This window comes from Anser brachyrhynchus (genome assembly GCF_964034855.1).
Source record: "Anser brachyrhynchus genome assembly, chromosome: 1".
NCBI lineage: Eukaryota > Metazoa > Chordata > Aves > Anseriformes > Anatidae > Anser > Anser brachyrhynchus.
The window spans coordinates 15,710,148-15,724,861 of record NC_137694.1 but is presented as its reverse complement, the minus strand read 5'-3'; the positions used below and the strand labels follow the sequence as shown (position 1 = coordinate 15,724,861).

The 14,714-nt window shown below is 49.9% G+C and overlaps 2 protein-coding genes and 1 long non-coding RNA gene across 7 annotated transcripts in view; 2 read left to right on the top strand and 1 right to left on the bottom strand.

Moving 5' to 3' along the window:
* Positions 1-3,213, top strand: part of LAMB4 (laminin subunit beta 4) — a 57,446-nt gene extending 54,233 nt beyond the window's left edge. The window contains 2 exon segments of the mRNA XM_080561506.1: positions 240-393; positions 1,840-3,213. Coding sequence (XP_080417632.1) covers positions 240-393; positions 1,840-1,979 — 294 coding nt within the window. The 3' untranslated portion in view covers positions 1,980-3,213.
* Positions 3,214-3,867: 654 nt separating this feature from the next.
* LOC308180285 lies at positions 3,868-6,460 on the bottom strand. 2 transcript variants are annotated; one of them, XR_013940865.1, is made up of 4 exons: positions 6,318-6,460; positions 5,231-5,434; positions 4,953-5,105; positions 3,868-4,626 (listed from the first exon to the last, which is right to left on the bottom strand). It is a non-coding gene; the product is annotated as an uncharacterized lncRNA (long non-coding RNA). The 2 variants fall into 2 exon arrangements; XR_013940866.1 differs by lacking the exon at positions 6,318-6,460 and having other exon boundaries at positions 5,231-5,560.
* Positions 6,017-14,714, top strand: part of LAMB1 (laminin subunit beta 1) — a 42,085-nt gene continuing 33,387 nt past the window's right edge. The window contains exons 1-8 of one of the 4 annotated variants that reach the window (XM_080561463.1): positions 6,017-6,151; positions 6,212-6,254; positions 6,389-6,558; positions 8,661-8,796; positions 10,689-10,762; positions 12,441-12,629; positions 12,723-12,786; positions 14,100-14,302. In XM_080561463.1, coding sequence (XP_080417589.1) covers positions 6,230-6,254; positions 6,389-6,558; positions 8,661-8,796; positions 10,689-10,762; positions 12,441-12,629; positions 12,723-12,786; positions 14,100-14,302 — 861 coding nt within the window. In that variant the 5' untranslated portion in view covers positions 6,017-6,151; positions 6,212-6,229. Of the gene's footprint in view, positions 6,167-6,211; positions 6,255-6,388; positions 6,559-8,660; positions 8,797-10,688; positions 10,763-12,440; positions 12,630-12,722; positions 12,787-14,099; positions 14,303-14,714 lie in introns of all 4 variants that reach the window. The other 3 variants (XM_080561464.1, XM_080561465.1, XM_080561462.1) reach the window with 3 other exon arrangements.

Below are 14,714 nucleotides of genomic sequence, written 5' to 3'. Positions count from 1 at the left end.
TGACACTTCAGATTGCTCCACTGGCAGTGTGTTTAATCAAATTATACCTGGTTTTGCAAAGCACTGTTCAATGTATACTTAGTATGGATTTATTTATGTTTTTATTTATTTAACTTAAGAGAATGTGAGATTTTAAGTTTGGTTCAAACAGGATATTCAAAAACTGTCTAAAAATCGCCTTGGGTATGCCAGACTAATTATGAGGTGCTCCTAAACCAAGAAATGGCTTGCTGTTACAGGAATTTGCTGCCATTAAAAGGAAGTACACCATTCTTCAAGACAGGCTGAAAGCCAAAGGACCTCCAAAAGCAACTCTAGCGAAAGTGAAGCAGCTGAAAGAAGAAGCAGAAAAACTGGCTGAAGAGATTGAAAAAAAAATTAGAAGAGTAACAGGTGGTGTTCTCCCTTTCATAGAGAGCAGCAGAAATTGTGGAACTTTAACTGAAAGCCTTTCTCACAGATACCAGCAGACTAGATTCACCTGAAATTGGGTCTAAAACAATTTAGCTAGTGAAAATCCCTGCTTGAAGCTTCTCGGTTTCCAAGTAGCTGATTTGGTTTGGCTTATGTACATTTTATGACATACATTGGTTGCTATAAGCAGAGGTCAAGAAGTGTGCACAGAGGGACTTGCAGTGATTTGACTCAGGCAGTGGAAAAATAGGACAAGCACAAAATCTGTGCAACCTGTCCCAGGCTCTCAGAGATGGGCTCCGAAAAACTTAGCTGAAGCTTTACCTGGGAGCTTTGATTTATGTCCTTGCTCTGGGCATTTGGGCCTTCGATCCTTCACTTGTATTCTGCCTTTTCTTACACTACCAGTGTGATGACTTGTGTTACAGACAGCTGCGTGGAACTGTTTTTCCATCAAAAAAGTGTGCAGACCAAATCACTTCATCTTGGGTGTCAGTTAAACACCCCTGGCCTCAATTCCTTGATTTGATCACAAAAAGTCTGAGCAGATAGGTAACTTTGTCCGTCCAGGTTTGCCTGAGAAGGAAAACATTGAAAAAGTTTTGATTTTAGGTTAGGGGTTCATCTGTGGCTAACACTGAGAGGCCAGCATGTGTCAGGATCTGGCACCCTGCCCCTTCTGGTGGGTGAGGGTCTGGGACCTGCAGGAAGGCAAACTTCCAGTACAGCTCCTGTAATTGCACAGGAGGGGAGCTAATTCTGCTCGTAGTGAAGGTCTGAGCAACTCCACTGGGAATCCTTGAGCATAGGCTGCTGCTCAACACCCAAAACTACCATGTAACATGAGCAGAACTGAAGCAGAAATTGCACCCTGGGAGCAAATCCTTCAGGGCAGGAGCTGAATAAATATTTTGAGCAGATACCTTGAGAAGAAGCTTTAAAAGCACTCCAGTCTCTCCAAACACCCAGGTGATAGATGAATTGGAAGCAGGCGGTGAATAATGTGTTGTTGACTCACTAACAGTAGGTTCTCATCGGTGTAGCTTCACAGGGACCAGCAAAAAGACAGTAAAGGAGCACGACTTAAGCCCATTACATCCAATTTTTCTAGGCTTTACGCACATCGACGGACACACTGTTCCTCTCAGTGTTTCCATTTAAACAACTGCTTTAAGAGCTCCGTGTCCTGCCCCATTCTAGCTGATGGACAAAAGCACGTGTCGGAAAAAAAAAGCTGTTTTAAGGCTGTCATGTTTCTCTTGCTGTCTAGAAGCCAGGCTTTTCCCTCCAGTTGCATATATAACATTCCCCATTTGAAATGGGCTTGTTGCCTCCAAAACTGCTGGGAAAAGGAGCACAGTTAATCCCTGGATTTTACTTACACAATTAATGTGTGTATCACTGCATGTCACTTTGCTCTTACAGATTTGGAGAAGAAGCTTCAGGAGCTGAATCAAACCAAGCAAGAGAAGGCAGAGCAACTCAGACAACTAGAGGAACAAGTGATAGCCATCACAAATGAAATTACAGAGCAGGAAAGCAAGTATGCAACGTGCAAAAGCTAAGGGCTGAGCAGACCGTAAGGTAAAATGCAACTGAGGTCTCTGTTGGCCACCTCCTGAGCACCCCAGCACGGGGTGGCCGTCCTTTGTATATAACTCTGAAGGTGTATGCAGTATTTTGGCACAGGGAATAATGTAACTTTCTCTTGTTTTTTAACCTGGTTGGGTATATATGGAAAGAGGAAATACCTTTTAATAAAACACCTGATGAAGTAATCAGGGTGCTGTCCTGGAGGGATCTCAAAACCACACTGCTGCCCACAGCCTGGGACTTCTCATTGCCTGGGGTGGGAATGCAAAAGGGGGATTTCTAAGAGACCACCAGGTAAGTGCCTCAAAGACAGCCTCCCAACACCCTCAGTCTCACTGCTGAACCCTACAACAGCCTGGGGCTGCGCGGGGACGGCGATGGGGCCGTGTAGATCATAGGATCACAGAATCATTAAGGTTGGAAAAGCCCTCCAAGATCATCTGGTCCAACCATCCCCCTACCACCAATGTCACCCACCAAACCATGTCCCTGAGCACCACTTATGAGGGGTTTCTGCAGCCATCCCTGCTGACAGCCAGCATCGCCCCCACAGTCCTGCCTCTCCCTGATCCCCATCGCCTTGCTGAGGCAGATCAGGGACCACCAGCAACCCCTGACCGTGAGGGGGTCCCCATATGTTCCCCAAAACATGAGGCGGTCCCCATATGTTTGCCAAAACCTCTCGGCAATGCTGGGCCACCTGAAGAGGTGGGTGACAGGGAGCAAGGTCCCTAGCGCCCACTGGATGGCAGTGCACAGATGCTCAATACTGAAATCAGCTCCATGCTCGCTTCCCCTCCTGCAATACCTCTTTTTTGTATGTTCAGCGAGGGGTTGCCCATGATTTTCATCAATGCAGCCCGCACACGGTGCTGCACAGGAGTCAGGGTTCACACAGCTGTGTCTCGTAGCCATACACAACACCACAGGATTTGTCCTAAATTTTAGTTTAGAACTTGTGTTTGATTTAACAAGGAGACTGGGGACAGGTAAATACTACAGCAGGGCTAGGGTTTTAAAAAGGCTGAAGGGAGCAAAGCCCCCATTTCGAAATCCTGCCCTTGGTATTCTGGAAGCTGAGCAGAGTAACGCTGGCTTTTCCTCTGTAAAAAGGAGTCACCTCATCCCCCGTCCCCATCTGGACTGCTTGACACCGGCCCCAGAGAGCCCGGAGGCAGCCCTGTGCCAGCAGCACATCCAGAACAAGCCTTACCTGAGAGCAACCTCGTGTCGATGCATGGGAGATAAAACCTCTGCAGTTAGGAGAGCCAAAGCAGCGCCTGCACGTGGTGGGGGGCTTGGCTGGGAGCTGCCGGCGTGGAGGAGATCTCAGGGATGTTCCTGGAGCGCCAAGCGGTGCGTGCTTGCCACGTGATTACCCGTGTAGCAGCTCCTGCTGTGAAAATCAAAAACTTTGCTGCCAAATCAAAACCTTGATATAATCCAGCGATGGCACTTCAATGCAGGTGTGCGCAGAATTTAGCTTTTTTTCTTAATTTTAGCACTTAAAAAAAAACACCTGTGAGGTGCAAGGTTTCTTCGCAAGTCACTAGGCTGTAATCAGAGGAGCATATGACAGATTGACTTTGCCATGATTAAACTGAGCACCTCTAACAGCCAGAGGGCACAGCTCAGCTAGCTGCTCACGTGAAGGTCTCAGGTAATGCCAGGGAAGGAGCTCGGATTTCCTGCAGGTTTAAATGTGGCTGCTACACTGCACCTGAGCAAGGCAAGCCGGAGCTCTCACATTAAAATTTCAATTGTGTATAAAACAAAAGTGCTTCATTCACGGCTTTAAAAATCTGAATTCACAAGCAGAAACCTGACAAATTTCATCTTAAAATGCCACTGCTGCCTGGGCTGCTCAGCGAGGTAGTTGCCACATGGCTGCCAGGATGAAATGTCCTTGAACACAAGGCAGTAAAACAGGCCTGGAGAGGAAATGTATCCATGGGAGGAACAGAAATTGCTGGGAGAAAAGCAGGAATGGGAAGAAGAAAGCCTGCACAGAGTCCCAGTTGTGTGCTCAGAGCACACCAACCAAGTGGGACGGGTGGCCACAGGCCCCCAGGTCCATTTGAGACAACTGCTGAGGTTTAAAACTGGGTAGCATTCCCCGCTGGAAGCGGCACAAAACCTTTTAAAGTATTTTTGAAAAGTCAATCTCTGTGAAAATGCTTGATCTGGTTCAAAACCACCTGTTTGTAGTTCTTCCTTCCAGTTCTCTTTCTTGCGGATAGAAGTGGCTTCCGAAAAATGTTTATTGAAAAAAAAAAAATGAAATAGGTATCTTCTTATACAGCATTTTGACTTCGATGATATCAAACACAATACAAACAACATTTAACCAATGCCACATACAATCACAGACATTTAATCAAATATGGTTTCACCAGTTCTGTTTGCTGGGCGTTCAACCACTGCGGTGGTAAACGAGAACAGGCGATAAATCGGGTCCCACTGAGGTCAGAGACAACTCCGAACGTGGTTCTTGGAGGAAACTTCCAGCCACACAGAAACACAACACCAGCAGTGCCAGCAGCCTGACCACAGCATGAAGTGCTCCACAGAGCAAGCTTAGCCCATTTAGATTAAGGGGAGGACAGCAGTTCTGCAAGACTAAGAAACAGAAAAAGGAGGAGAATATTTCAATAAAAAAATTGAAAAAATGTGGGACAGAAAAGAACCCAGTGGAAGTGAAACACGCTGCTGTTGCACATGCACAGGGAGGATGCTGCAGAGCACCGCTGCCTTTCTGCCGTTTACTGGTACAGCTCGCCAACCACAGCAGAGTAAAACATTTTTTCTGAGTAGGATAAACATATTTGTTGGATTGATACTTAAATGCAAAGCCATGCTGTGATTTACACGACAGGATTGTGAAATTCTATGAGTTTCGTGAATTCAAAAGACCACGTTGCAAAAGAGGTTTAGAATAACAATACCTGCCCTGCCAGCTAGAATGGTTTAATTTCCTGGGTATCTTTAATGAAACACAGCCACCGCTTCTTCAGTCGAGGGCCCTGGGTTATGTTTCGGACGTGGTGTTTAACCTTTAGGGCAAGTCGCTCGGTATCTCTCTGTTTCTGCTTATCCATCTGTAAAACGAGAGCGAGCATATTTACCTACCCGGCAGGGTTTTGTGGGACACACAGCCCGCCGCGTGTTTCCATTCAGGGACTGCAAACAGCGAGGGCAAAGTGTTCCCGAGGCACTCCAGTACCTGGTGAAGGTTTACACGCCAGCTCACGCGCTACGCGCGCACTATCAAAGCTCACACGTGTGAACGTGGGCGCCCATTTCAGTGTGTGCCAAGCCAGGGCTGTGCTCTGGAGACCTCCATTTCCAACCTCCACGCCGGCTTCACCGTTTCCTGAGAGCAGCAGGAGGGCAAACGCAGATGGACAGGCAGGCGGACGAGATCCCCCTGAAACAACAATCTGCCCCGCTCGCCCCGCCATCTCCATCCCAGCACTGCCTCGACCTAATGGCAAACGGGCTGGTGGCCCCTCGGGCTGCTCGGTGGCCTCAACCTGATGGCAAACGGGCTGGTGGCCCCTCGGGCTGCTCGGTGGCCATCGAGCATTGCACGCGGTGGCTGTGGCCCTTCACCGCGCCAGCGGCCTCGCCACGCAGGGTGGCCCCCTCCATCCACCCCCAGCAGCGGTGGGGGCTCCCTGCGGGGTGCTGAGCCCCCCCAGCCCGGCTGGGGGCCCGGGCAGGAGGCAGAATGGGGCCAAGCACCCCCAGTCCCACAGCGAGCGCTTTCTGGTGGCCCTGTCGGTGGTGCCCGCTCCCCCGGGGGGTCGGGGGGGGTCCCCTCCTCTCCCCCCTCAGGTCGTTCCCCCTCGCCCCAGCCTCTCCCCCCGGGCTCCCCCCTTCCCCACAGCCCCTTCCCCACGGCCCGGGCAGCAGCGGGAAGAGGGGAAGGGAAGGGAAGGAGGGAAGGGGCCGGGCCGGGCCCGCCCCGCCGTCGGGCCGGGAGCTCGGCGGGGAGGGGACGAGGGGGAGGGCCGGGGGGGGCCGCCCGGCGGCTCGGAGCCGCTCCCGGGGAGCCGCGGGGAAGCTGCGGCGCCTGCGTGGAGCCAAGCGGCGGCGGGGGAGCTTCCGGAGCGGGGGTCCCGTCCCGTCCCGTCCCGTCCCGTCCCGTCCCGTCCCGTCCCGTCCCGTCCCGTCCCGTCCCGTCCCGTCCCGTCCCGTCCCGGTGCCGTCGGTGCCCGCCATGGGGCTCCTCCCGCTCTACCTCGGTAACCGCCGCCCGGCCCCGCTCCCACCGCCGTCGGGGCAGGGGGCTGCGGGCCCGGCCTCACCTCGTGTCCCCCCTTCTTCTTCTTCTTCTTCTCTCCCCTCTCTCCGTGTCCCCCCGACCCCGGCCCCGCAGCGCTGTGGGTCGCGGCGGCTCAGGAGCCCGAGTACAGCTCCGGCTGCGCCGAGGGCAGCTGCTACCCCGCCACCGGCGACCTCCTCATCGGCCGCGCCGCCCGCCTCTCCGCCTCCTCCACGTGTGGCCTCCGCCAGCCCGAGCCCTACTGCATCGTCAGCCACCTCCAGGTGAGCCCCCCGACGGCGGGGGGGGGGCGTCGGGGGGGCCGGGGGCACCGAGCTCCCCCCCCCGGAGCCAGCCGAGCCCCGACGGGGGGGACGCGGCGGGGCCGGTGCCGCGTTTGGGGGAGCCCCCCCCGGGGCTTAACGGGAACGAAGAGCCGGGGTGAGTCCTGTTAACGCTCGGGGTAAGTGCAATTAACACCGGGGGTGAGTGCAATTAATGCTCGGGGGTTTTTTTTACAGCCTTAACGCGGAGCCGTCTAGACAGCTTCCTGATTGGAAGTGGTCGGTAGGAGCCGGTTATAATGTCTTGGCCGCTGTTCTCGTCATAGAACTGCATCTGTATGGCCTCCGAGTAAAAGGAGGCAGATAGGCTCGCCTGGTGGAAGGCACAGCCTTTAAGAGACGTTTACAGGAGAGTATTTAAGGTCCCCGAGACGCGAGGGGTGGCGGATGGGAGCGGGATCTCCGCTGGGTTAGGTGGAAAGTGAGGGAATAACCCCAGGCTGGAGGAGCTGCCGAGACAATGGGGACGGATCCTGACACCGGGAAGGGGGACGCCTCCCGTTTGTGCCCTGAAGTTCCAAATCTCCCCGCCGCCCGATGTTGCCGCGCTGCTCTGTCTGCCGGAGGTAACGGTGGGTTTAACACGGGGGGTAGCCTCGCTGCAACGTTTTCGGCACACGTTGGGGTTGGTTTCTGTGCATCTCTCCCACAAAGAAGTAACAAAGGCGCCTTGTTAGTTTTATTGTCCCAGAAAATGCTGAAGTTCCCAGGTGGTTTATGTTAAAAGCGCCGCCTCAGATGGTTTTAACGCGCCCTCGTTCCCGATCTCGCAGCCCCGTTTCGGTGTTTGTCTGATATGTCCCCGCTTAGTTCCGAACCGCAGGCGGTACTGAGGAAATCTGCCAGGCTGTGGGCGCAGGAAGGTGCCGAGCATCCCCTTCATCACACGGGGCCGAGCACTTGGCAGGACGGGACCTTTCGGTGTTGGGCAGCGATTCGGTGGGAGAAGGACGAGTGGCTGCAGGGGGCCGATGCTGCGGGATGGGATGAGAGGGGACGGGAGCGGATGGGCGCCTTCCCAGCCCCGCAGGACTCAGTGAAATGGGAAATCAGCGTGGCACAGACCTGCCAGCTCACGTGTTCCTGGCTGGCAAAGCACCGCGCGTCCGTCTCCCCAGCCGCGCTGCAGGGATGGAGCCCGCAGCGCTCGGCTGCTGCTGTGCCGGGGCTGGGCGCCCCTGCAGCGTTAGGAGCCCCTCTGCCCCCCCTGCACTGCCACACGTGGTTAATTTCTGGCAGAAACCCTCCCTTTCGGTTCAGCTCGAGTCTTACCTTGCAAGCTTTGCATGGTTTTGGCAGCCCTGTGTAAAAGTAGTGTATATAGCAAAAGTCACGGTGGGTTTTTGTCCTTTTGGTGAAGAAGCGCTTGTCCATTTTCCCAAAAAAACATGTGCCAGGCTTGTACCCAGCTGTCTTGTAGGGTGTGCAGGCTGGGTTTGCGTGCTTAGCTTGAGACAGCAGTCACGGGTGAAGGTGCCTGGATGCGGTGTAGGTAGGAGCCTGAAAAGCCGGATTCAGCATAGAGCTAACCCTACAGGAAAAAGACCCGGTCAGTGAATCACCGGTGGGCTACACGTGCATTGAGACTCCATGGGGATGTCCCTACCGTGGAGAACTTACGGCTCAAAGCTAGCCCCTAAAAGCCAGGGTTACATCACTCAAGTTTTTGAAGGTGCAGTTTTGCGTGCGTACGTTTCGGTTCAGGGATTTTCTGGAGATGCTGCCTCTGGTTATGAGCTCTGCTGGGGAATCGGCATGCTGGCAGGGATTTCCTGAACCCGCAGCTCAGCTGGGAAGTGTGCTCTCATAGAAACACAGTGTATGGAATTCCTGGCATATCTTCCATCGGGCAATTTGCATTAATTCGAAAAGGTAAATACACTTATCAATTATAAAAAAAACAAAACGAACACCACACCTTCGATGCCTCCTGCAGGCAAAATTCAGAGGAATGTGATATGGATGGAAAATACTCTTATCTGCAGGAAACAACTATTGCCCCGTGGATAAAATCAGTAATGCCAGTTATCTTGTTGTTTCAGGAGGACAAAAAATGTTTCATATGCGACTCTGAGGATCCCTTCCATGACACCCTCAATCCCGACAGCCATCGCATCGAAAACGTGGTCACCACATTTGCTCCGAATCGCCTGAAGCTCTGGTGGCAGTCAGAAAACGGTATGCAGCTTGTCTGGGAACCGTTCCCCGGGCTGGGAGTCGCTTTCCCTTCTTTTGTCTGAGGGTACCGACGTGTTTGCTGTTAGCTCAGGGCTGGTAATCGCTGCTGTGGGAAGGATCACGCTGGTAGCGGAGGGCTGAGTAAAACTGGCTGCTTTTGTGTGTCCGTAACGAAGCCCCGCGAACCCTCCAGGAGTGCTGGAAAGAGCTCTCTCCCGCCGCTCTGTGAGAATCCTTTCCTAAAAAGAGAAGTTTCCCACCCCGGCTCCAGATCTGCCTCATGTTTGGGCAGAGGCAGCGGCGCAGCCTTCCAGCGGCGAGCATCCCGGGGCAGCCAAGGCAGGAAGCGCCGCAGGGCTTCCCCGCTTCACCGCTGCCGCTGGGGGAGCCGGGGGAAGGAGGTGGGCTGGGGGCTGCCGGGCTGTGGTCCTGCCCTCAGACCTCCACCTCCCTGCCTTCCCTGCCCCAGGCACCCTATGTTCCTGTACTCGCGTGCCAAACGGTGAAATGAACACCAGAAACGAGCCAGCAATTTTTATTTTTTTTTTCAATATATATTGCGTGTTAGTTTGGTGGCCTTTTTATTTTATTTTTCACCCTTCCTCTGCCCTTTTTTGCTTTTATGGTTTTGCTTTTGGCGTGCTTCCCTACACAAAGCGAGGCATCTAGATTTTCATCCTGCCCTAAAGCCTTAAAGCCAGATGCACAGGATGGGATTTCTGCACATGCATTAGCGGGAGCTATCTGACTCTATGTTAAAATAACGTGGTAATACTTGTAACATTTCTGCTGTCCAGTAAAGAAAGATTTTCTCTAAATCCTTTTTAACCATTTTTTTTTAACAATTTAGATCAGACTGGCAAGCTGCTCATCTCTAGTGGCTCTCTTGTAGCGTTCCAAATAATTCATGTTTTTTGCAACAAGCTTGGCAGCATTCAGACAGAAAAGTTCTTAGCTCATAAGGTCATGAAAATGTCCTTCAAGAGTGAAAAACAAATGATTCTTTCTGTCCAATTCATGTTTTCTTCCATTCAGGCACGCAGCAGAAGGGACTGTTGCTGCACACTCTACATGAAGTCACAGCTAGTTGAAAATTTAAGTGTTTATCAGTTTATTCTTTCCATTTCTTACCCTTCCTCCACTCTGTAAATCTCACTTGATTTTTGTTTTGTTTCTAACTTCAGCATAATTAGTATCCAGCTGTTTTGAGAGGTCTTTTCACATGGCAAAGTAGTATTTCTAACTGTTTTGCTTCCTTTCTGCACAGAGTCTTTGACCGTAGGTAGTTGTGCAGCACAGTTGGGAAAACCTTTTGTTTGTCGTGGTTTCCTACGGTGGCAAGGCAGGGCTGGGATAGTTGGCTTAGGGGCATTCCAAAAAATAGGTTATAAAGAAACAGTTCCTGCGTCTGGATGGACAGGAGAATCCAGAGCGAGTGAAAAGAGATGGGGAACAGTCCCCACCAGCGGACGGTGAGATTTGGGGTGCCAGGGCTGGGTTGCTGCCCCATGGGCTGTGTTGTGTGAGGACAGCCTGGGGCTGGGCTCAGCATCCTTGCCCTTACCAGCCACCGAGCACCTCGGTGCCAGGATCCAGCCCTTGTCCTCATCCTGCATCCGTTGGTGTTAGCCACGTTACGCGCTCTGAGATCACAGCAGTGCCGGCTCACGCTTTGGGTGTAGCTGCAGGGTGTCTCTGCAGGTGATGCACAGCAGTCCCGGTGTGATACGGTCCTCAGCAGCTCCTTGCTGTCTCCCTGTAACTTTACTAATGCACTAAATCCCTTTCTGACATCAGATCCAAGCGGCGAAGAAAAGAGGCCCTGTGCCACCAGCCTGCAGAGACTGACGGGTGTCCTTGTTTGTTGCAGTTTCTTTGCTCTGCCCCTGCAGGTCTGGAAAATGTGACTATCCAGCTGAACCTGGAGGCCGAGTTTCATTTCACTCATCTCATCATGACCTTCAAGGTAAGGACACCACGGCCTTATCCACACCCTCAGTGAGAGCCCTGCACAGAGCCCCACAAGTCTCCTAAAACACAAGGAAGCAAGAGTCCTTCGCAGGTCGACGTTTGGAACGGGCGCTCTCTTTGAGCTGTTTAGCCTGATTTTTAGATCTGCCAACCATTAACTCCTGAAGTCACGAAGGAAGGGTGAGCTGTGACTTGAGTTGTGTTTAAACTTCAAGTGTGCGGGGCTGCGGAAGGAGTCACACAAAATCCAGGTCGTTTGCCTCTCTGCAGTAGTTGTGTTTCTAGAAGATCATTACCTAAGTCATATAGTAGCAAGGGTTTTTCTTTAAAAAAAATAAAATTGGCCATGCTATCAGTTTTCATTTGGCAAATGTAAAGGTCTTCAGGAAGAAGGAACATCTGTACACAAAGTGTCTTTGTTTCTTTCCAAACAGATGTCTTGGAATGGCAGATTATGTCCTGTACATCCTAAATCACAGGCAGCCTTCAGCTGAGGATTCAGGGCCCACAGTCCCTGCAGGGCTAAATCTCCTTGTATGTAAACAAATTAATCTCCTAACTTATACCCGCCAGCTTTCCAGGAGAGCCAGTTCCTTTGCCTTGAGGCATCGGCTTGGGTTTTTCCCCTTGCCTTAAGGTGTTGGCTGAGGTGGAAGGTGTTCCCCTCTGCGGGTCCCCAGCAGTGAGGGACCCTCACCGGGTACCAGTGCCTCTGGGCTCGTTGGGATCTTGGTCAGGATGAAGGCTGCAGGGGAAAAAGATGTTTTTTTTAGGGATGATTTGCTGGCTTTGTGGGATAGCTGCTCGAGCTGCCTTACCCCGATGTCACTGTGTTTTCTGTTGGGTGAGATACCAGTCTGTAAGGCAGGTGGTGTTTTCAGCCAGGAACCAGGAGAAAAAAAATTCTTTCCAGCTGTGACTGAAATGTTTTGTGTGCTTGGCTCCTTGAGTGCCTTGTCTGAATCCATCTGATCAATGAAAGGACTGTTGGCACTTCTTGCTGCAAGCCAGGTACTACATTAGTGCCTGTGTTTTGGAATGCAGTTAATGGAAACATTACTATTGTTACAAGATTTGGGGATCAAAGGGATTCAAAATCTTTTTTAAAAATCTCATTAGCTTGTTGTTCTGGAGTGGAATACATGCAGGGAAGAAGGAAGGTGGAGTAGGGTTTTGGGACTCGGGGGAGCTGGGTGCAGTACGAGGGAATGAAGCTCAACACCTCGGTTCCTTAAAGAGATTCCTGCTCTGGGGACAGGAGGTGAGACCCAATATGTCTCTGTGGAAGATGAGGTGACGAGGTATGGCAAGGAAGAAGGCTGTGCCGCTTCCCACAAGCAGTGGAAAAAATCCTTTTGTCTCCATAGAGCCCTGCTTTAATCTCCAGTTTTGAGAAAGGATTTGGAATCTGAGAAACTTGCAAGTTTGGGTGCTCGATTGCTGAATGCTGTCTGGTCTGTGGTTTGATGTGCGTTATTTTGAAGGTCTGCCTCTGAGCAGAAAGTAGAATATCAGCAGTAAAGGCTGAAAGGGTAAATATTGGATATAAGCACTGCAGAGAGAGAAGAGAGATTAAAATCCAGATGTGTGGATTGCTCATGCTTAAAGGTGCTCAGTGTAAATGCAAACAACAATTAACCAAGTAGAATCTCCTTTGGTTTTCCCATCACTAGACATTCCGTCCTGCCGCAATGTTGATAGAAAGATCATCGGATTTTGGAAAAACATGGCAAGTATATAGGTATTTTGCATACGACTGTGAGAGCTCGTTTCCTGGGATTTCAACTGGACCCATGAAGAAAGTGGATGATATCATTTGTGATTCCCGATACTCCGACATTGAACCTTCAACTGAGGGAGAGGTCAGAGGGTTTTCTTCAATATGTTGATTGTATAGGCTTTTTCCATACAAATGCAGATTCTCTGAATCTTTCATTGTACTGTTTTTCCTCCAGGTAATATATCGTGTCTTAGATCCTGCTTTTAGAATTGAAGATCCGTACAGTCCAAGGATTCAAAGTATGTATGCAGTCATCTTCCAGGCTTATTTGAAAGGGTTTCTGTTCTTAGTTATTTGCTATCTAAAAAAATAAGCCACAAATAAAGTCATGCATTTACCCTGGTAATAATTTTGAAGTTGTATGAACACGTTTCTGGTATGGCTTCTTTTCCTGAGACAGTGGTCTACTGGGAAATAACAATCACTGGTGTCAATTCAAGTGATCGTTCTTATGCACGTCATTGGAGTTGGTCCTTTTCTTATTTGTTGTGGGAAATATTTTTGCTAAAGAACTCCCCTCCCCAAAGTACATGCAGTCGCTGAGAGAAGCCTTGGACATGATCATGTAATTGCAGGGTTTTCAGAGAGCAAAGGATCAGAGCTACAAACGTACTTAACATCATTTTGTTGTTAACATCAGGGTTGTGTTTTATGTTTTAGAGTTCAGAACCTCTAAATCACAGCTTCTGGATGGCTGGCCTTGGTAGCACTGAATGACTGGTCCGTGCAGATGTGGTCATAAAACAAAAATGCCTGTAGCAGGCAAATAAATCTGAAGTAAAAAAATATCTGAAGAAAAAGAGTGTCTGCTAGTTGCTATATTGCTTGAATCTTTTTTATTCAAAGTTTTAAAGGAGAGAGGGTCTGCTTTCATTGGTTTGAAGTGCTTTTTCAAGCCTTGTTTCAAGCCCATAAGAAATTACGCGTAATATCCAAGTGGACGTGTAGATTGAATTAATTATGGCAATATTGCGTTTACGCAGATTATCCCTTGAGAACTCTTTTGTGTTTGATCGCTGATGAAGTGTTGCCTCTTTCAGCAAAGTACAACTAATTAAATTTGCTGGGCAAGTTGGGTGTATAAGAAAGAAGAATATATTTGTGTCTTGTTGCCAACCAAGATTTTTGTCCAAAAGGCTCATAACTTTTAAAGCTTCTGGTCCGTTTGTCAGCAGTTCCTTAATATCACCCCCATTTTACACTTTAAACCCCAAAGTGTGGAGAGAACCAGTGTCTCCTCGGTGGTGCTGGTGTACATGCATTTAATATTTGTGCCTGTGCCTGCATATGCCTACAGTAAAACAGACTAGAACTTTTAATTAAGCTTAAACTAACTTTCACAGTGATCAGCATGTAGTAAATTAATGCAATTTTTGGATGTTAGGAATATGAAGTGATACGATGTGTATAGTATGTTAAGTGCTGAAATTAAATCTGATCTAATCTGCCCATAGGAAGCGTGTTTGGGAAGTCACTGCTGGCTTCCTCCCATTCAGTACAATATCTGGTAAATAACTCCAAAACATGTTTTTTTTTCTGGTGTCCTCTGCAGACCTCTTGAAGATCACAAATCTGAGAATCAAGTTCGTCAAGCTGCACACGCTGGGAGATAACCTCCTGGACTCACGGATGGAGATCAGGGAGAAGTACTACTATGCCATTTACGACATGGTGGTGCGCGGGAACTGCTTCTGCTACGGACACGCCAGCGAGTGTGCCCCGGTGGAGGGCTTTGAGGAGGAGGTGGAAGGAATGGTGAATATTCTCACTTTTCTCCCCAGAGCTGTTCCTGGTTCTGTCGTTTTTTAAAGTGATTTAAAAACAATGAAGTGAAGATGTGATAGGAGAAATGTGAGTCCCCCTCCACCCTTAACTTTCAAACAAGAAAACCATTGAAAACTACTCTTTGACAGTGAGCCTTTCTGTCAGTGAGCCTTTCTGTTATTGGCATTAATCAAGCACAGAGAGCTCAGATTCAGTGAAAATGGTTCTAGCATTCCTTTTCTAATTATGTTAAAGAGCTGATGAAATTAAAAGGCAGGAGGGCAGAAAGGGAGGGTATTCTGATGGGCTGGAGACAGTATGGGCTTGAGACGTGTGGATTGTCTTGGTTGCCCTAAGATTGAAGTAAGCAGGGGCTTCAAAGGATGAAGCCCATTGATGAATC